The sequence below is a fragment of the Paralichthys olivaceus genome, chromosome 6, assembly GCF_024713975.1.
Source record: "Paralichthys olivaceus isolate ysfri-2021 chromosome 6, ASM2471397v2, whole genome shotgun sequence".
In the NCBI taxonomy this organism is placed as follows: domain Eukaryota; kingdom Metazoa; phylum Chordata; class Actinopteri; order Pleuronectiformes; family Paralichthyidae; genus Paralichthys; species Paralichthys olivaceus.
Window position 1 is genome coordinate 15,102,996 of NC_091098.1, and position 20,157 is coordinate 15,123,152.

General features: G+C 41.7%; 1 protein-coding gene across 1 annotated transcript; it reads right to left on the reverse strand.

Annotated features, from left to right (window-relative positions):
* Window positions 1-1,374: 1,374 nt before the first annotated feature.
* LOC109630550 (dihydropyridine-sensitive L-type skeletal muscle calcium channel subunit alpha-1) lies at window positions 1,375-19,982 on the reverse strand. The gene is made up of 45 exons (XM_069526565.1): window positions 19,547-19,982; window positions 17,839-17,944; window positions 14,916-15,055; window positions 14,632-14,765; window positions 14,393-14,545; window positions 14,109-14,314; window positions 13,655-13,758; window positions 13,398-13,543; window positions 13,230-13,311; window positions 12,979-13,139; window positions 12,669-12,894; window positions 12,353-12,560; window positions 12,130-12,250; window positions 11,904-12,018; window positions 11,712-11,811; window positions 11,560-11,629; window positions 10,991-11,123; window positions 10,775-10,904; window positions 10,624-10,683; window positions 10,400-10,506; window positions 10,195-10,282; window positions 9,725-9,832; window positions 9,538-9,590; window positions 9,306-9,452; window positions 8,964-9,165; window positions 8,657-8,815; window positions 7,748-7,858; window positions 7,578-7,661; window positions 6,880-6,927; window positions 6,305-6,331; window positions 6,083-6,208; window positions 5,884-5,949; window positions 5,655-5,746; window positions 5,402-5,561; window positions 5,156-5,283; window positions 4,937-5,033; window positions 4,578-4,680; window positions 4,359-4,460; window positions 4,143-4,276; window positions 3,833-3,958; window positions 3,336-3,523; window positions 3,184-3,248; window positions 2,761-2,807; window positions 2,608-2,682; window positions 1,375-1,822 (listed from the first exon to the last, which is right to left on the reverse strand). Exons 1-45 carry the CDS (start codon window positions 19,729-19,731, stop codon window positions 1,511-1,513), a joined length of 5,535 nt encoding a protein of 1,844 aa, XP_069382666.1. The 5' UTR covers window positions 19,732-19,982; the 3' UTR covers window positions 1,375-1,510.
* Between the last annotated feature and the right edge of the window lie 175 nt (window positions 19,983-20,157).

Consider the following 20,157-nt stretch of genomic DNA (forward strand, 5'->3'; position numbering starts at 1 on the left):
GCATCTTGCTGCATTAGTTTCCATTCCTCAAGCAGAAGCAGCAGCAGGACTCCTTGCTTTGCTCGGCAAGATTATTTATAGAGGCTCTCAATTTTCACACCTTAACTTCTGCAGGGGGCAGCGTCTAAGAATCTTCTAATCAATCCTCCGCCTGCACTCACCATCTTCATCTCAGAGGCGTTCTCATTGTTTACAGGAGCAAACTCACCTGTTAGGTCAGGTGTTATCCTCTCTTCTTCCCAGCAGGCGTCAGATTTTTGGTTTGTTAGCAAAAAAGAAAAATTAACACAGAAATAAATGTTTAGATGATTTATTTCTTTTTTTTTTTTTTCCAATGGTGGAAACACTAGTGTGACATCAACCATGGTGGCACAGATCCAGAAGTGAAGGAGAATTAAGGTCAGACGTTGAGCTGTAACGTTGACTTAAACTGTGGGTATCTCCGAAACCTCGAAAGAGGCTGATCAGAGGATAATGTAAACAAGAAAAAAACAGAACTTTGAGAGGCCTGTTGTGTTTGCATTTAGGCACAAAACATGTAACAAGTGCAATAAATTATGCCCAATGCAATTTGAATGAATTAACAAGCGTCGATGAGCTATCAAACTAATTCCACCATACTCCAGGTATGCTGAAGATACATTCTCTGTACAGGTCAAACTAACTGCCCCCAGCTCACAGGTATAACATTCACGTGAATGAAAAACAAATTGACAAAAAAAACCTTAAACACAGCTAAAACTTAAGGTGATTATTTATAAAGATGACATGTACGTCTATGTCCCCCAAATAAAAAAAAGTTCCAAAGTTTCCTCTTTAAAATCTGCTGGAATCAACTGTGTACAAAAGCAGTTGTGAGCAGGAGAAAACTTGGAGCTAAAAGTCATAAAAGAAAGCAGGTCCTAATGAATCAGAAGACACTGCTTCACAAACTTCAACTTGCATTTGTTTTGCACCAGAAGAAAAACCCTGAAAACTCAGTTGAACCTTTCTGGACCTGGATGCACAGAAACTCAGTGGAATCTTTTCCCAGCGTCCTCACTGAACTTCAGCACGATAAACACGGTGTCTGCTCCACACATTCCCCGAGTCAATTCAGACATTTAAGTCAACTGACAGTGTCCTACCTCTCTCTCCGAGAGTTTAGCAAGACACTCAGCTCACTCCCATGGCTGTCTTATAAGTCTGTGGAATGGATAACCTCAACAAAACGCTACAAAGAAAGGAGAGCGTCAATCTGTTTGCTCTGAGATAAGTCGGTGTTTTTATTGGTTTCAATAAATCTGAGGATTAAGAAGATGCTTCATAATCAGATATTGTTTCTCCTTAACTTAGTTAAGTTAAAGCCCCACTTGACAGTATATCAAACCTGAGCCTTTTTTAGGCCTTGAGTCAGGTTGGTAGATACAGATTGTCACATGGACGTCAAGCTTGGTAAAGTGAGGTAAGGTAGAGGCACCTGCAGGAGTAAAAACCACATGATGACCACGTAGAACTCGACTGACAGCCTCTAAACTTTAGAATCGGCCTCTGCCTGCTCAGGCACAGAGGGAATCATGGGGATGGGACGTCTCTTCCTCCTCACAGCGGGGTCTGGCTTCTTTGTGGCCTGTTTGGCCACAGATGGGCCAGAAGGAGGTTCGGGGACGGAGCGTTTCTTTTTGACAGAGGTCATGCTGCCGGAGCGTTCGTTCAGGATGCCCCGAGCCATGCCCTCCATGTCAGCGATGGGGATATGCATTGCATCAGCCATCTCCTGCTTAGATGCAGACACAAAGTCCACGTCTCTAGCCAGGGAGGCGAGACCGCCCTTCACTAGAGCCTGGAAGACAGAACAATATACAGTATTGGTGCTTACATTCAGGATCAAACAACTATTATATGGATTCTTATTGACTTTTTCACAGCAATTTCATGGCTGGCATTTTTTACAGTTTTAATGTAAGAGTAAGATATTTTAAAGAATTTTGCAGAGGACGGCATGCAGATGCAAATGTCCTGCCACCCTGAGATATGATTTAGATCAAATATTTCTACTTTGATTTACACATTTTATGACAAAGGTCTTTTCTTACACTTAACAGGAGAGAGACTAATGTTGAGTCCATTTTAAAAAATTAAAAATACGGAAATGAATTTCTACTGAAGCCACAGCTTATTAATTATACTGTCTTGTCCTGGAGCTTCCCAAGAGAAATCTGAATAGAAAAAAATTTAAGCACTTTTGATACGTGATTTTTAATAAATACAATTCATTTTTTAATATTTTCTTTTAAATAATTTTAATTTAGTTCTTGTTCTGTGTTTTTTATTCCCATGTTTTTTGAAAAGCACTTTGTAAACTTTTTAAGATAAGTGCTGTAAAAGGTAAGTTTGTGACGTTTCTGCTCTTGAACCCTTATATTGCTGGTTTCAACAAATCCAATGAAAACCTTGAAGAAACAAATGTCATTCAATCCAAACTAAACTTAATTTGTGTCGAGGACAGAGCAGAGAAGGGCATCGTTTTTATTATCTCTTATCTATGACGGATGCATCATCAATTCATAATTCCCTGGTAATAGAAGGGATGAATAATGAAACAGTCAGAGCTCTTTCCTCACTCACCTCCTGGACGAGCTGGTCGGCTGCAGTGTGGGAGCTTTGACTCTGATTGTCACCATAGTTCGGCTCATATGGGAACTGCAAAGAAAAAATCATGCATTCATACATCGTCTGCCTGAGCTGTTCTCTATCGTGTACACTTGAATAAAATATTACCTGTGTTCTGTCTGTTCTCACTGTGAAGCTCCAGGAGCGCCGGTTACCTGAGCAAGGGGGAAAAAAGAAAAACAAATGAAAGGACAACGAAAAGCTTTATAGAGAAATCTATCAAGAGCTGTTGATTGAAAGACAATTAATTGAATAAATGAATTAACCAGATTGTAGTTTCTCAGTTTTGAGGATCTGCTGCTTTCCTTTGTCCCAAGAACATAAGAAATATTAATAGGGGCTTGAAACAATCAATTTTTAAATCTTCTAACTTGTTTTGCCAGATTTCACGAAATCCAACAAATCAGCAAAATTTACAAAACAAAAAAAAGGCGAAATATAATCCTTAATCATGAAATGATGACAGTGAGTGACCATTATAAAATTCACAGGAATATAGGAACCCTGTGTCTGTGAGACCTCTGCATATACCTGGATCTGCGTCCTCACTGGGATTGGAAAACTCTTCGGGACTGCCCTCTCTTTCAAATGAAAAGCTAAAAGACAGAAAAAAATGTCCCCCCATCAGATACAGTCACTCACAGTGAGCATGTGTCATCACTGCAGGTGTGTCTGACTCTTACTCTGCGAAGGCGTTGTTGTTAGTGTTCGTGGCTGTGGGGAAAAATTCGGTAGTGGGGAAGTCTGGTGAAGACTCAGGTTGGCTGTCGGAGAACTTGAGAGGCCGCTGATTGGTCATCTGTGGGGACTGAGCGTTGTTGGGTTCAGAGGAGAATGAGTCCACTCGGTTACCAAACAGACCGTGTGTGCGCTGGAAACACAGAGGACAAGACAAGCACACATGCAGGTATCATCCCATATTAGTGCATATGGTAAATCTAATTTCACTATCAGGCAGAATCAGGACAACATTTTGTGTTTTACTAATGTGTCGAACATGCAAAAAATTTAAAACTGCGATAAATTCCGAAGATTTTTAAAAAGTTTCAGATTGTTATCAATTAAAATTTAAAACCCACAAATTTGAGTCTTGAAAACAATAGTGATGCAGATTGTCTGTTGTTTAGCAGCATTACACAAAAACTACAGGACGGATTGCGTTTCAGAGAGTGGTTCTCACCTGGTAAATTCCCTCTTCTCCAGCCTCCTCCATGGCTCTGTCCAACTCTTCCTCATTCTGCAGGTCTCCTGAAATGGTCCTGTGCATCTCTGGAGCTGCCTCTTCATCGATACTCCTCAGCCCCGCCTAGAAAAACATGGAGGATGTGGAGAAATGAAGAGAAGCAGCAAACAGCACCGTGTCCCAACATTTTTGCCACGTGCAAAAAATGTTACTGAAAATAAAAACCTCTCTTAAATACTTGTGAGGGATTTTAAATTAATGTGCAGTGATTTACCATCTGACATCTGACCCCATGATGTCTGCTCACCTGAATCTCTGGGCCTGAGGCGTTCTTCTTCGTGGGCCGGTACCCGTAATACTCCTCCTGACGCTTCAAAAATTTGCGTAAACAGTCCTGGAGCAGGAAGGTGGCGTAGAATTTCCCCACAGTCACCTCATCATCTATAACCAGACACATTACAGTGCAATCAGTGTGAGGAATACTGTTTCTTTGTTTGTTATTATTCTATTTATTCAGACTCACCTCCTATCGGGGGGATGACCTGGTCTAAGAGTTTCATACTGGTGCGTTTCCAGATTTTCTTTATAATGGCCCTCAGCTCTTCATTGGCCTGCTCAAAATTACCTGTTCAAAACATTCCAAGAAAAGTTTCAGTGACAGAGCAGTCTGTACATCCATTCATTCCATGAATTCCCAGTGGATGGATATGAACTGTTTACGCCAGGTACTGCTGCATTGTACCTTCAGTTTTGATCTTGAGAGCAGTTCTGACCAGAGCAAACAGGGTGGCGTTGAAGGTGACCGTGCCGTCACTGTTGAGAGGCATGTTCATACCAACCAAACGCTGCAGACAGAACAAAGAAGGACAAAGTTTAAATGCATTTTTAGTGTCTCTCTTTTTGTGTATTATGTCTTCAAATGTTATTTTGTCTATTTGCAGTGATTTTATTGACAGACTCTCTGACTTACCTAAGATAAGATAAAATAAGATAAGATAAGACAAGATAATATACGATACATTTTATTCATCCCACAGTGGAAAATTCACTCTAGTACCGTTTACATAAAGTAGTTTTCACCCTGTTTATAATTGTCTGTACCTTGCACGCAGCTCGATGAGGACAGAACTTGCCAAAGCCCAGTGGAGGCTGGATGCGTCGTAGCAGCGTCACCACATCCAGATGTTTAATTCTCCCACTGTTGGATCCGAGACACATGTTACAATCATCTAAGGTGGCAGACGTTTTAATCTGACCTAATCATGGAGGTTAACTGAACATGTATTCATCGATTGATCTCAATTGGCTCTCAAGGCTCACGTGGCTTCAGGGTCATATTCAGCCCAGATCTTCTTAAACTCATCCAGATGATGAGGACCGAGCAGGGACCAATCACGAGTCAGGTAGTCAAAGTTATCCATGATGACAGCGACAAACAGGTTGAGGATCTGAAGTAGGAAGAAATAAAACACCTTTCTTGGCTCTTCTTCATGATCATGGCTAAACTGTGACACTAAATAATAAATCAGCTTCAAGGTAACTGTTGAGTTCATTGTTGCTCCTCACCAAAAATGCACAAAGACAGTAGAAGCTAAGGAAGTAGAAGACAGCGAAGTTGGACCCGCAGGTGAACTCCTCTCCTGGCAGGAAGTCAGACTTGGGGTCGCACTTCTTCCCATACATTGAAGCCATCATGACGTCCTGCCAAGCCTCTCCAGTTGCACATCTGGATTCATAAATGCACAAAAACTACAGTGAGAATTTGGCTGTTTTTGGACCTGTAAACAATGAGCTACGAGCTGTGCTCAGGCGGACTCACCGGAATAACATCAGAACAGCCTGAGGGAATGTCTGGAAGTTGTTGTTGCGGTTTATTTGGGTGCCGTCCACTAAGGATACCTTTCCGAAGATCTGGAGGGACGTTACAATCCCAGGCAAAATGAGTGCACCAATGACAAACACAGAGAATTACAGAGGCAGTTAATTAAAGGCCAATCCACAGATGTTTACAATGTTTTCATTCAGAAAATAAATACTGACGACAGTACCTGCATCCCGATGACAGCGTAGATAAAGAAGAGCATCACGATGAGCAGAGCTACGTGAGGGAGAGCCTGTAGACACACACCAGACAGGTCAATAAAGGAGAGTTGGAGAATAGAAATAAACATGAAAATAAAGATAAAAATAGAATTGAACATAGCAAAATAAACAATAATAAAAGATAAACTTCAAAGTGTGACAGACCTGGAAGGACTTGATGAAAGTCCAGAGCAGGTTACGGATGCCCTCTGAACGGTTCAGCAGCTTGACCAGACGCATGACACGGAAGAGTCGGAAGAACGTGATGGAAACTGACGCGTTTTCAGAAGCCTACAGACGAAAAAACAAAAAAACACTGAAAAATATCACGACGAAGAGAAAAAAAAACTATTACTAGGTTTAAATATTGGGAGAGTTCACTCTTACCGCAATTACTTGCAGAGGATTCGTCTCCTGCACAAAGTAGATGTAGAGACATATCGTAGTGTTACCAAGTCATATTTGATTATAATTATTGTTATAATAGCATTAATAAGAGGCACATAGCAGACATGGCATTAATCTGTTAAACACTATTAAGATATTTGCAGTTTTAAAGTAGGGTTAATATAAGACACAGTTTTTCCACCTGTTATGAGTTACAAAGCTTCCAGGTCTTAGTTGCTGTAAAAATAGAAAAACAGCTGCAGTTTGTAACTCATGCGAAATAAAAGGAACAAAATACACACACTTTGATATCAGTTCTATTTATAAATATTAATACTGCATACGTAATATACAGTGTCGAGATGTAGCCCTGTTTGTATAAACAGTATGAGCCATACTGTAACACAATACAGCTGACAGCTGGAGGCCTCATCTCACATGAGACATGTTTCTCCAGCAGTTTGAGCCACAAACGGTTCAGTACAGTATCATCAGAGTTTAGTAGAAAACGTAGTGGTGTGCTCACACAGCAAGGCTCATGCAGCAGTGCAGTGCAGTGCAGATCAGATATTTACAGCACAGCCATGGAGACAGTACAGTCCTCCACTGGAGGCCAGGGCAGTCTGTGGAGGATAGACAGATGACGAGTGAGATGCACCGAGCACAGAGGGATTGATCGGGACAAGAAAAACATGAGGAGGAGAAATACAGGAGCAAGAAGATGTGAAATAAGAAATCTGAATTTGTCGTGAGCTTGTGTTTGTGGATGACAACGATGGAGATGATGCAGTGCAACAGTGACAAGAGAAAACTGTGACTGGCCAGAGAAGACAGTGTGTGTGTATCACCACTTAAAACAACGGTAAACCTCTTAGCTGATACTGTGCTCTCCTTAAGTGCTCAAACAACACATATAAAACATTAGATTGGGGAACATGAATAACTGGGCTTAGTGAAGGAAATGGAAAAAACATCTGTGGTTGCAGGAGGCACGGAGGAGCGTGGAGGGGTGAGGTAATAAATGGCCAACGACAGTACTGACCATGTCCTGTGAGCTAGTTCTGTTGGCACCAATCAGCTGTTGGGCCACCATTACATGCTTCTGGGTCAGAGCATTGAATAAATACATTCAATCATTTTAAATCAATTCACACTATTGCCTGGGAATGTCTCATTAGGACAACACAAGGGACTTTCATATACAGCATCTGTAATGAGAATTTCATGGCGTGAGAATAGATCAAACAGTATGTGCTTTGTGAATCATACTCACATCGACTTCGCTCAGGATGACGTCAACGACGCTACCAATGACGATAATGAAATCAAAGACGTTCCAGGGGTCTCCGAAGTAGCCCTGTGCAGAGGGGCAGAGAGCTGGTGAGACAGTAGGACACTAGACTGAGTGGAAGATTTAAAAACTACAGACAGCAGAGTGTTTACTCTCGCTTTGAAGGCCATGAGCTTGAGAATCATCTCGACAGTGAAGAGCACGGTGAAGATCAAGTTCAGGGTGTCTGACAGCTTGGTCACATGGTCGGACTGGTTACAGTGCTGGTCAGAAGGGAGAGAATATTCATTCCAACATGTAACAGCTGATAACGAACATAGGATTATTACAAATGTAAGTATTTCTCTCTCTTTTTCTTTTTTCTATTATATTCAATATTCACAACAAAATTACTTTGCGGCTGTGGTTTGATCAGATTTTACATTTCCTTAACAACATTTCCCTTTTCAACAGATTCTGCTGCATGTTTTATGAATTTAATTCTGTATAGTACATGGAAATATGTGACGGCATTTTTCCAACAGAGCCCAACAGAACCAGAGAGAAAATAATACAAATACAGAAACATAAAATAACTCAAATTGCTTTGGCAGAAAGTTTGTGTGTTTGCAGGAGATCCCATTACTCAAAGTAAGAAGCTGACATTGACAATGAAGATATCTGTAGACTCATACTGGGTAAAAATTGTATTTGGTTTTTGCTAACAGAAATGACGGGACAATGAGATCCAATCACATTTAGTCATAGGAGACACTTTCAGGACATATTTTACTGTCAGGTATGAACAAGTGAACTTTAAACTGTCTACTAGTGATCAGAGATTAAAATCAGGGCCAATATGTTGAAAGTTTGAAAATTAAATCTCATCTCATCTCAATATTAAGTGGTCTCAGATTTACTGGAAGGTTCTATTATCCCATATTTTTCAAACTTCTTCAAACTTTTCATCAATCAAATGATGTAACAAACACAGAACCGAATAAATAATTCTGAACATGGTTTGTAAGAAACCTCAATACAATCAGTGATCTTAAATTGTGACATAAAAAAGATTTACATACCTGCATCCCCAGACACAAGGTGTTGAGCATGATTAGGAAGAACATGAGGTACTCAAAGTAGCAGGAGGTGACGATGTACCAGACCCTGTACTGGTAGGGGTTTTTAGGGATGTAACACCTCAGAGGACGAGCCTTCAGGGCGTACTGCACACACTGACGCTGAAGAGAGACACAGCACAGACAAAACGTGGATTTAAAAAGAACTCAAAATGTAATTAATTTAACATTCTACCTTTGAGGAGCATGATTTAGATTTTACTGGACTCTCTCACTCTCCATGGCTTCACCTCCGAGTCTCTCACTGTACCTGGTTCTTGTCCAGCTCACAGTTCTTATACTCCTGCTCGCCCTGCTCCTGGAAGGTGACAATGACGAAGCCCACGAAGATGTTCATCATGAAGAAGGCGATGAGGATGATGTAGATGATGAAGAAGATGGACACGTCCACGCGGTTGTTGAAGACGGGACCCATGTCCTCTGCATCTGAATCGATGGCTCTGTACAACAGTCTGGGGACACATGGGGTGATGTTGAGGGTCAGGAAGTTGTGAAGGCTCAAAAATCTGACATACAACCAGAATAATCTCTGCATCTAACTCAGTCCCATCAAACAGACAAATTGTCTAATCAAAATGTGTTCTGTGCTTACTTTGGCCATCCCTCAAACGTGGAGACAGTGAAGAGGGCCAGCATGCCGTTAAGCACATTGTCAAAGTTGAAGTCACTGTTGAGCCACTCTCTCTTGGCCAACACTATGTCCTGTAGGGAATTCTCCATGGGCTTCAAGAAGGATCCCCTGTGGGCACACACAGCGGATGGTCACTCCAAAATAGCATTATGCTTTTGATGGATTATTAATATCTGAGAGATGTGTGACTTACTGGCATTCCTCGCCGGTCATTTTGGATGGGTCTGTGCAGCTGTAGAATTTACCCTGAAGGGGGAAAGGATTAGCGGCTCATTTAATACACATTTAATACACATGCAGTCAGGCCTCTTTACTTATAGTACATTCATCTGGAAATACGACCTTTTACAATTTCATTCCACATCTGGTGTCATACCTACCTTAAAGAGCTGCACTCCGATACAGGCAAACATGAAATTCAGCAGCATGGTGACCAGGACGATGTTTCCGATGGTTTTGATGGCGACAAACACACACTGGACAACATGCTGTCAACACAGAACAACAAACAATACAATTACTTGATTAGTACAACACTGAGGTACTTAAATCCCCTGCTACTTTATACTTCTACTCTAGAATATTGCACTTTTTACTACACTACATTCATCTCACTTTTATCAATTAAGAGTTACTTTTCAGTTCAAGATTTTACATAAATAACGTTTGATAAGCTATAAAATATCAGGGATTATAAAGCACTGGTGCAAAATCTGTTTGGCAACAGTGCAGCTTACCAATAATGCATTGGTATTAATAAAAAAAACTAATGAAGTACATTATCAATTGCATTATTGTTTTTCAGAACATAGACATTTTCTAATTGGAATCTTTCTTGCATGAGTTGTACCTTTAATCCTTTAGCTCGGTTGATGGCCCTGAGAGGCCTGAGCACCCTCAACACCCTGAGAATCTTCACCACAGAGATGGCACTGGATCTGCAGGTAACACGTGACAAAACTTAGTCCTGATATGCAGAAAAAACTAAGAAAGATGCAAGTTGAGAAAGAAAATATCAATGGGAAAGTTCCATAATATGTAATGTAGTCACTTACTCCATTCCCATAGAAAGCAGGGAGACTCCCACCACAAGCAGATCCAGGATGTTGAAGGAGTTACGGCAGAAAGAGCCTTTGTGCATGAACGCTCCGTACACGGTCATCTGTCAGTCACATACATCACAGTTACACAAATGAATACTGAGGCAAAATGATCTGTGTTTGAACTAAGACATTCAGTGAGATGAAATATACATCACATGACTTTCAGTTGTATTTACCTTGAGCACAATCTCAATGGTGAACACGGTTGTGAAGACGATGTCAGCATAGGCCAAGATCTGGAAGAAAAACACAGACAGCAGGATTGTTATCAAACGGCCTTCTCTCCAAAGTTATTTTCTGTTGTGTCATGCTGGATCTGACTATCACCTGGTTTCTGTAGGACTTGGGATCGATGGGGTCCTCCGCTGCCAGGGAAATGGAGGAGAGCAGGATGAACAGGAGGATTAAGTTGGTGAAGGACGAGGCGTTGATGATCTTGTAGCATAACTTTCGGAACCTGGATACCAGCGAGTCGCCAGATGTCAGCACACATATTGTTTATTATAATGTTAAATGTATATACGAGGACAGCCAGGTTCTTACTTGTTCTGAGGACCAAAGATGAAAAAGGAGCTGGCTTCAGGTAATGGAACCGCTTCTTCTTTCAGCTGCAGATCGGCCATCGGTCGGGGCCGAGGGCTGATGGGGATTTCGGGCTCTTCCTCCTCGTCATCACCTATCATGTGAAAGTAAGCATGCTCAAAATTCTCTGCTTATTCGTGGTTTTCATGTTACAGAATCAAAGAGAATAGAGAGTGGAAAAAACAAAGCAAAAACTCCAGCAAATGAAATAAAAAGTTGAATTAAAAAGAAATCTGTACTGGTGATTGTACCTGTAATGAATCACATAGTGGGCTTTATATGGTCGTCACCAGAGCAGTGTGAAAATAGCCTGACTTTAGCCTCTGCTATAAACTCAGCTCAGGGATTTGGCTGAGTCTAATAATAATAAGGGTTACTATACTTGTACTGTAACACTGCCAAGACAGCGGCACTGGTAAACCGCCAGTGTAATGAATACAATTCCCTGTAATCAGTAAAGTCTTTCTGCTGCAACTGCACTGCTGAAAGAAGGAGGTTTGAGATGCATGGAAATTCGAGGTTTAGATTACCTGGGAAGTCGGCAGGTGGAAATGGATCTTTTACTTCATTGACGTTGGACTCAAATTCATCAATTTTGAGCTGAGAAGAAAAACCCCAAAACAATTATTGTTAGTATCTAAGAATAGATATGTGATATAACACCAGTAAAACAGACACTAACCTTGGCTGTGGTCGGCATGCCCTCCATCTTGGCTCTCTGCTCTGCCAGCTTCTTAGCAATCCTCTCCCTCTCTTCATCAGTCTTGTCAGGCATTTTGGACCTGGAGGCCAAGTGGAGAAAGAGACAGAATAAAGCTGAGCAATGATTTGACAGAGCAGATAATCTCAGCCAGGTTAACCTCCCTTCACTCACCGTAATAACTTCCTCCTTAACTTCTCCTCTGCCTTTTCTTTCTGAGCTGAAGTCAGACTCTCAGCCTCTGCCAGGTTGTCAACAGCGATGGCCAAGAAGACATTGAGGAGGATATCTAATTTCCGCAGAGCTCAGGAAAACAAACTCTTGGGGGTTTTGTTGACATTATTACTCTGTATAAAAGTTCTTCATATCATGTTACATTGTGAGTGCACATGAAGGATACAGTTTCCACAGACAAAGAGGACGATGAAGTAGATGGCGACCAGGATGCCAGGGATGACAGGCCCACCATAGGCCATGATACCGTTGTACATGATGGTGGTCCAGTCCTCTCCTGTGAGGATCTGAGACATTTAGACAATGACTTTCCATCCCATCACAAAATCAAAGCAACTGCTGAGAGTTCAGAAATAAGCCGATATACGATTCAGCGTCTATAGCCTCACCTGGAACACACTGATGAGGGCCTGAGGGAAATTGTCAAAGTTACTGCGTCTGGGTCTGTGGTCGGTAAAGTTGAATTTCCCCCCGAACACCTGCATGCCGAGCAGCGAGAAGATGACGATGAAGAGAAAGAGGAGAAGGAGCAGGGAGGCAATGGAGCGGACGGAGTTGAGGAGGGAGGCCACAAGATTACTCAGAGAGGTCCAGTACCTGCAAAGCAGTTGAGAAAGGGGGTGTTTAATGACAATAAAAAATGCTATGACTTATGACTGTTAGATTGAATGCAACATGATGCTTCGATGGTTTACTGGACTTTACTTTGTGACTTTGAGGATCCTCAGCAGCCGAATACACCTGAGTACCGAGAAACCCAGAGGGGCCACGGATCCTGCAGACAACATGATCATCTCCAGGATACCGCACAGCACCACAAAGAAGTCGAAGCGGTTAAACAGAGACATGAAATACGCTCTAGGACCCAGAGCATACATCTTCACAATCATCTCGATGACAAACAGCACCAGCAGTACACGACTGGCAACATCTGTTGAGAGGAGAGGAGAGAGAATGGATGAAGCCAAGAGGAAAATAATTTATGTAAAAACAAATTGTCATGTTAATAATTAACCTTGTAGGGAAGTGAGCTTTTCAGGCTGGTGGTGGTACTCTGTCGCTATAGTCAGGGTGTTGAGTAAAACAAGGAACATCACCAACCAATAAAAGCTATTGGTTTTCACATAGACCAGGCACTTCATCCTGAAGAAGCGATTCCAGCGACGGGCCAAGCGGCTAAACAGAAAAATAATCCCAGCTCATTGTGACAAACTGCTGGGAATAGTGCATGTCAACATTTACGCATTTACAAAACAGCTGACTCACTAATAGTAGATGACTCGACTCTTGCCTTCCAGATCATACAGGCTGTCTGCGTCAGAGTCCCCGCTGGTCAAAGGCAGCAGACCTGACAAGAATGAGAGAGAAGAACTGTTGGAAACCAGCAGTATTGCTTACATGGGACGGGAGCTGAGCAGGTTCACAGGTGCTCACCTTTGCCCTCACGATCGGCATCCAGGACTTCAGCATGAGTGATCCATTCCATGTAGCCATGGAGATCTTCATCAAGCTGCTGACGCTCTCGCAACTTCTGAAACTCTCCACGCGACCTTGCCTTTTCTCTCTCTTTGGTAAACTCTCTGGGATGTAAGACAATGAAACGTTAAACAGCAGGAAGTACTTTTAGTTTTTTTTGAGGCAAGAAGCGAAATTCAGACAGTAAGAATGACAAAAGATAAAAGTCGTCTCACCCGCTGAGCACACCCAGAACCAGATTGAGCACAAAGAAGGAACCCAGCAAGATAAGGGGAACAAAGTAGACCCAGGGCCATTCGTTCCCTATGGCATCATTGACCTGAGAGAAAACTCTGTGTCAGCCACACACGCTGTCATCTGTTTGGTATACTTTACAAAATAAATGGTAAATGGTCTGTATTCTTACTATGTAGCTATTAGGTATGTAGCTCTTTCCTAGTCTCAATCACCACTTAATTCACCTTCTCACACACATTCATACAGTGGATCTATGTGCAGCACTTTCTCTATCATACATCACTGCTGGCACAGCTGTCAGGGGAAAACTGGGGCTCAGTGTCTTGCCCAAGGACACTTCGGCATGAAGAATTAGGGGAGACAGGGATCAAACCTCTTAAGACTTGGCTAAAATGCTGAGGTGTTGGTGGTTAAACAAAAGCAGTCACTAACCCAGTAGAGCACTTTGGTCCATCCCTCCATGGTGATACACTGGTAGACAGTCAACATGGCAAAACCAATGTTGTCAAAGTGGGTGATGCCATTGTTGGGACCTTCCCAGCCTGGCCGACACTCTGAGCCATTGATGAGACAACGGCGGCCGTTACCGGCCTGAGCACAGGGAGCAGGCAGCTCGAGCTCTGCTGTAGCATAGATATCTGCAGGCCAACGAAAAGAGATCAGTATAACATAATATACAACTTCAACTGTGTCTGATGATGACCTTTAAGGCATACTTGTGTTAGTGTAGTAACAGGTCTTGTGCATTTTGCACTTGAAGAGCTCCAGTCCCATGATGGCATAGATGGTAACCAGTAAAAAGACGAGCAGGGCAATGTGCAGCAGAGGCAGCATGGCCTTGAGGATGGAGTTCATCACCACCTGCAGGCCTGATGGTGAACAGTACAACCAAAACATCATAATACTGTAATAACATTGTTGGTAGTAAAGATTAAAATAGGCCAAAACAACTTACTGGGGACTCCAGAGACGAGGCGTAGGGGTCGCAGCACTCTGAAGGCTCTCAGTGCCTTCATGTCAAAACCCCCACCCTTCTCCACAGGCATGTCTGCTATCATATGGATCGTATCCAGAGCAAAGGTGAAGAGTCTGTGTAGGAAAAAAGGCGACAATCAGCTAATTCTACTGAAGACTTGATACAAAATTGAGCTTGTCTGCATATCTACATATCACTATTCCAAGTTCTGCAAGATTCTTTGGCAGCAGAGACGTCCACCTGCAGCCCACAGCTCATCTTACCCCATGAAGACGATGACAAAGTCCAATATGTTCCAACAGTTCCGTAAATAGGCACCTTCGTGGAAAAAGAGCCCATACGCCACTATCTTCAGAAAGCACTCTAATGTGAAGATGATCAGGAAGATATACTCCAAACTCTCCTGCAGAAAGACATTGACAAACCAGGAAATTACATTTCATAAAGCTCACAACCCTCAGGTCAAACGTTCTGGAATGATTGTAGTTAACAGCCTTGTTGCTGATGTTGATTAGTCTTGGATAAATTCAAATCCTCACTTACACACCACTCCACTGCTTATCAATGGATTTTCAATTTTTTGCCTGTAACTGTGAATCAGAAATAATTTGCGCAGTTGGTTTTTGTGTTTGTGATTAATTCTGACACTATTTGACCACTTGAAATAATTTTCAATGAGACAAATCTCAGACAGCTTCTCTAATGTAAATAAAGTTGAACTGAACGAGAGAAGAACTATTCTTATAATCAATGTCGATTATTTTTTACGGGGACACAAAGCAGACTGACACAGGTGCTGTAACATTTCTTCTACGTGTCAGAGTCATATTACGCCACTTTAAAAAAAACCTCTGTTCATTACTTCTGCCAAGGAGGATTTATTTTTGTCTGCAGTTATTTGTTTGTTTGTTATTTAGCAGTATTGAAAATTCCTCAAACGATTATCCATGAACTGTTGCGGAAACCCAAAGAAGAACCCATCAAATTTTGGTGCTGCTCCGGATCACGGGCGGGTGCAGATGGATATGAGTGCGTTTTTTTATTTAACATTTCCGTTGATTTCTCAGAGAATAATTCATGGATCTTGATTTTTAAAAAATCTGGCATAGTTAGGGAACAGATGTTTATGACCGTGTGCAATTTCCTGCAGATCCAAACAAAAATCTGGATCTAGTGAATTTAAATGTGATGTCATCAGGGCCTTGGTGGAGGTATGTGCTCTGTGTGAAATTCCAGGTGTTGACATGCAATACAAATGTTGTCAGAGGAGAAGGGATGATGTGAGATGAGTATGACAGAGCTCCGAGGGGATTTAGCCTCTGCAGAGTTTCATCTGAGGAAAGTTATAAATTAAACATGAAATGCTGTTTATTTCCCTTTGATCCTTGCACAAATTCAGGTCAATAATGTTGGGTTGAAACAGCCGGCCGCAGCCCGCAAGCCCCTAATCAATAACAACCTCCAAGGCCACAGCTGTACATGCATTGCGTTGTACGTACATTTATAAACAAAATAAATGGAGAGCAACAAGTAAGGCTGTGCTTCTATACTGTAGTATACACTGTTACAAACCATGAGTGCAGTTATATGAGAGCACATTTGTGGATTGTCCTGCATCCACCGTGGTGACGCTGTGTGGGCCGACCTACTTCCAACAGCACCAGGGGTGGGATGGTGGTCGGGGTATATATGTTGACTAGCTCCCCTTACATTGCTTACCTCTGAAGAATGGCATGCTGCAGTAAGAAGTATTTGGGAGCAGGTTGGCAAGAGAGCCAAAGTAAAGATATTGAAGAGATGAGGTGAGCTCAGTGTCAGTCAATTGGTCAAACAAGGTTTATGTGAGCTTTGACCCAGTGATTTGATGGAGTTGATTGAACGTGTGGAGGATTTGGTGCGGTGGCTGGCTACGTGTACTGTATGTTGACTCTTATACCAGATGTCACAGCCTCTCACAGACACAGATCCACAAATCAAGACTCTTGCAACGAGCCTCCTCAGAACCATAACAACTGTGTCAATACAATACCAAATATCCAGAGAATGGCGAGATATGTCCACTGTGGAGCAAACATTTATGTTTTGCACACAAAGACACTTTCATTCTCCCCAGATGAAGCTCCACCGGTTGTATTGGTCAGTCTGAGACCTGTAATACTTTATACACGGGCTCCCAGCAATATGAACACATGTGAGATTCATATATAATAACGCCTGAGAAGTCCCCCTCAATGAAAAACAAGTTTTTAAACATGTCCGTCTAAATGTTCCTTTTATATACATATGATAAAAGACACATTTTGAGCAACATAAGGAAGGTATTTATATGTATTTATTTAATCATGTGCAAAACCCTAATGTTTGTACCATATCTACATATTTAATTTGTAGTTATTGTTGCTATACACACAGGCCATCTGAGACATTACTGCACAGCTTAATGTTCAGTCATGTAGATAGAAAATTATAACAACAACAACTTAACATTTATTAAGTGTATAACTTTCTCTATAACTTAAGTGTAAAAGTTATCAGATATCTGGGATAAACAACTCACACGCTTTGTTGTGCACACGTTCCTCTGCAGACACAGATGAGACCACGAATAAACAAATGAGTTGTGTCTGGAGGAATTTAAATTAAGTCTGTCACTGAGAGTAGTGTCCATTTCAGACACTGAGCAATCTGACTTTGCTGGATCAAAGCATCTGGACACATGAACTTGTTGAACATCTTCTTGTCATCAAAAAAATAAAACTGGATTCTTCAGAAATTTAGAGACTATGAGTGAAATATTTTCTTTCGATTTCCATATTTTGGCTTTTTTGATTGAAACTTTCATTTAGGTAGTTTGATCTTATTGCCCTATTTTGTTTTTAATTTATTTATTCAATGTTTTTGTGTTGTCTTATTGGCTGTTTAATATTTTTATGCATCTCCCCCATTTAGCAGTGCAGCACTATGGTCAACGTCTGTGGATTTTAAATGTGTCTTTACAAATAAATTGCCTTGTCTTTTTTAAACATTTTAATGTTTCAACATGTGTTAATATGTAGTAATTTAAACTTCTGCTTATCATTGTATTATCATTCTTCTTCTTCTTCTTCTTCTTCCTATTAAATAAATATCACATTCATCTTGAACCATATCTGTAAGACGGGGTGAAAGGATCATATTCATACTCACCAAGCTTGCGTTGGTGTTATTACTATCTTCTTCAGGCATGGGCAGGAACACAGCCAGAGCCACACAGTTTGCAAAGATGGTCAATAAGATGATGATCTCAAAGGTTCTGGATGTGGAGGCTCAGGATCATAACAGTAACGAATGAAGAGGACTGGTAAAATCCCAGTTTATCCCAATAAGAAATATTACAAAAGGGTGGGTGGGGGGGGTGCAGTTGACCTAGAAATGATCAGTGGTGTTAATATACAGTAAGAAAATGAAAATGGAAAATGGAAGGATGAGAATTATTTTCAGAAAATAACTGGTCGCTTTCTTTATCTGAGTGACTTGCTCTGTACTTTTTTCTCGGAGTAAAGTAACAACACATTTCCTGCTGACATTGATCAGTGCCTCTAAATGCTGCCTGAAACATCATCCCTAACTGGGCCAGCAAAGCAGTCACAGTTAATGTAATCCTGTCTGCCGTGCTGCTTCATTCTCGTCCATAGGGGGCTCTCTGAGTGAATTCCCCTGCCAGGTCAGCATCATGTCTGTGTGTGATGCCGCGGGACAGCTGCAGAGCCCAAGAATATGACCGAACCATTTTAACTCACACTGCTCACAGGAATAAAAGTGTTATTCTGTGAGGTAGTTATTGATTCTAATGTCTGTGATTTTTCAAATACTCTGAGTAGAACCTCAGGAGTTTTAGTAGATTTCTATAATATTACTGTAATTACAGCACCCATGTCTTGTATTACAGGATCACATACCAATGTGATTAAACTGTGGCAGTAAAAAACGCATGACATGGTTGAGCATATGGACATTTCCCTGTAACTGTTCAGGAACTATTTACACCATAATGATGTGTTAAAATTCAATTCACTGATGAACTCTCTATCTATATTTGATCTATTCAAAGTGTCAACATGTGGAGGTTGTCATTGAAAAAATATGATCGACCAAATCTATTTCGGAAAGGAAATATGTATAATCCAGGAATGGACTTCAGGCTAAAACAGGAAACCCCCTAACATCACTCTGTAGCCTGCCTTGTGTTCATGTTTTAGGCCTTACAGCAATGCAGAGCAACTATTTCCACATTAAATCAGACTGCCCTCTGGTCAGGATTCTAAAGAGCCAACTTGATAAATAATTCTTTGCACGCGAGGAGAAAATACAAACTTGACTTTGACAAAGTGCTGCCAAATACAGAGCAAAAGTGACTTTGCTTCACCTCACTCATCGCAGGTGAACCACACAGCTGATAGTTCACTGCCATGTAGACGCATTATTTCTGTATATACTGGTTGTCAGTGTTCTTGACCACAACACAACAATGTTGTGATAACTGCACAACACCTTGAATACTATATAATCACAGTAATAGTAACATTTGAATAGTATCTCTTGTATAAGACTGAATAAGGATATTGAGTTTAATTTATATATTTTAAATAAGTGTTGACTAAAACAGTCAGCCTGTTGTGAATGATTGTGTGGTCCAGGTATTACTTATGTTATGATGACCTAAATGTGTTGACAGTCATATGATGGGGCCAAAAAGAAAGACTCTATGTAAATCATTAAATACAGAGAGTATGGTTAATGTGGTGGTAAGGGTTATGGTTAGACAAGAAGTGGTTATGGTTAAAGTTAGAATAAGTCCCCAGGAAATGTACCTGTGTGTTTTTGTGTGTTTGTGTGTGTAAGATAAAAAGGATACTTCCACTCTACGATGTTAATGCAGGCCTTGCGGAAGGGATTCTTGAGGTTGAAGAGGAAGAGGGTTCTTGCAGGTCGAGGGTTGCCCCCCGTGGCCTGCAGCTTCTTCAGCTTCTCCCTCTGCTTCCGCTTCAGCTCCTCTTCACTCATGATGTCCGGCTTGGCCGCATCTGCGTTGGCCGCCATCTTGGTGCTTTCACCTGAGATAAAGTCCCACTCCACGAGAAATGAGTCCTCTCACAGAATAATCCCAAAGGTGAGGCACACTATAACTCCCTGCTGCGAGGGCCCGTGGGCTCCTGGGCTGCCGATCCTGTGTGCAGTCCTCCACCGACCTCGCTCCCCCTCTACTCCTCTCCCTCTGACTTTGTCTCCCTCATGCAGAGTCACAGGCCTCTCCTCCTGGCCGAGGGCCTCTGACAGAAAAAGCCCCCCCCCCGAGACAGAAGGCAATAACAGGGGCTCAGGGTGGCTGGAGGAGCAGTTGGTCCTGCAGCAGTTTAAATTTAGACTGTGAACCACTGACAGGCCATGCTTGGGGATGGTTATGAGGGTGGGGTGGGTAAAAGGTGGACGAAGGGAGTAGATCAGGATCAAAGGGGGTTGGGGCAG

Coding starts and splice junctions, on each gene's coding strand:
- LOC109630550 (XM_069526565.1), bottom strand. CDS start 19,731: ATGGCGGCCAACGCAGATGCGGCCAAGCCGGACATCATGAGTGAAGAG. Junction 7,859..8,656: donor CCTTGTGTCTGGGGATGCAG/GTATGTAAATCT, acceptor CCTTCTGACCAG/CACTGTAACCAGTCCGACCA. Junction 2,683..2,760: donor TGAGAACAGACAGAACACAG/GTAATATTTTAT, acceptor TTTTCTTTGCAG/TTCCCATATGAGCCGAACTA.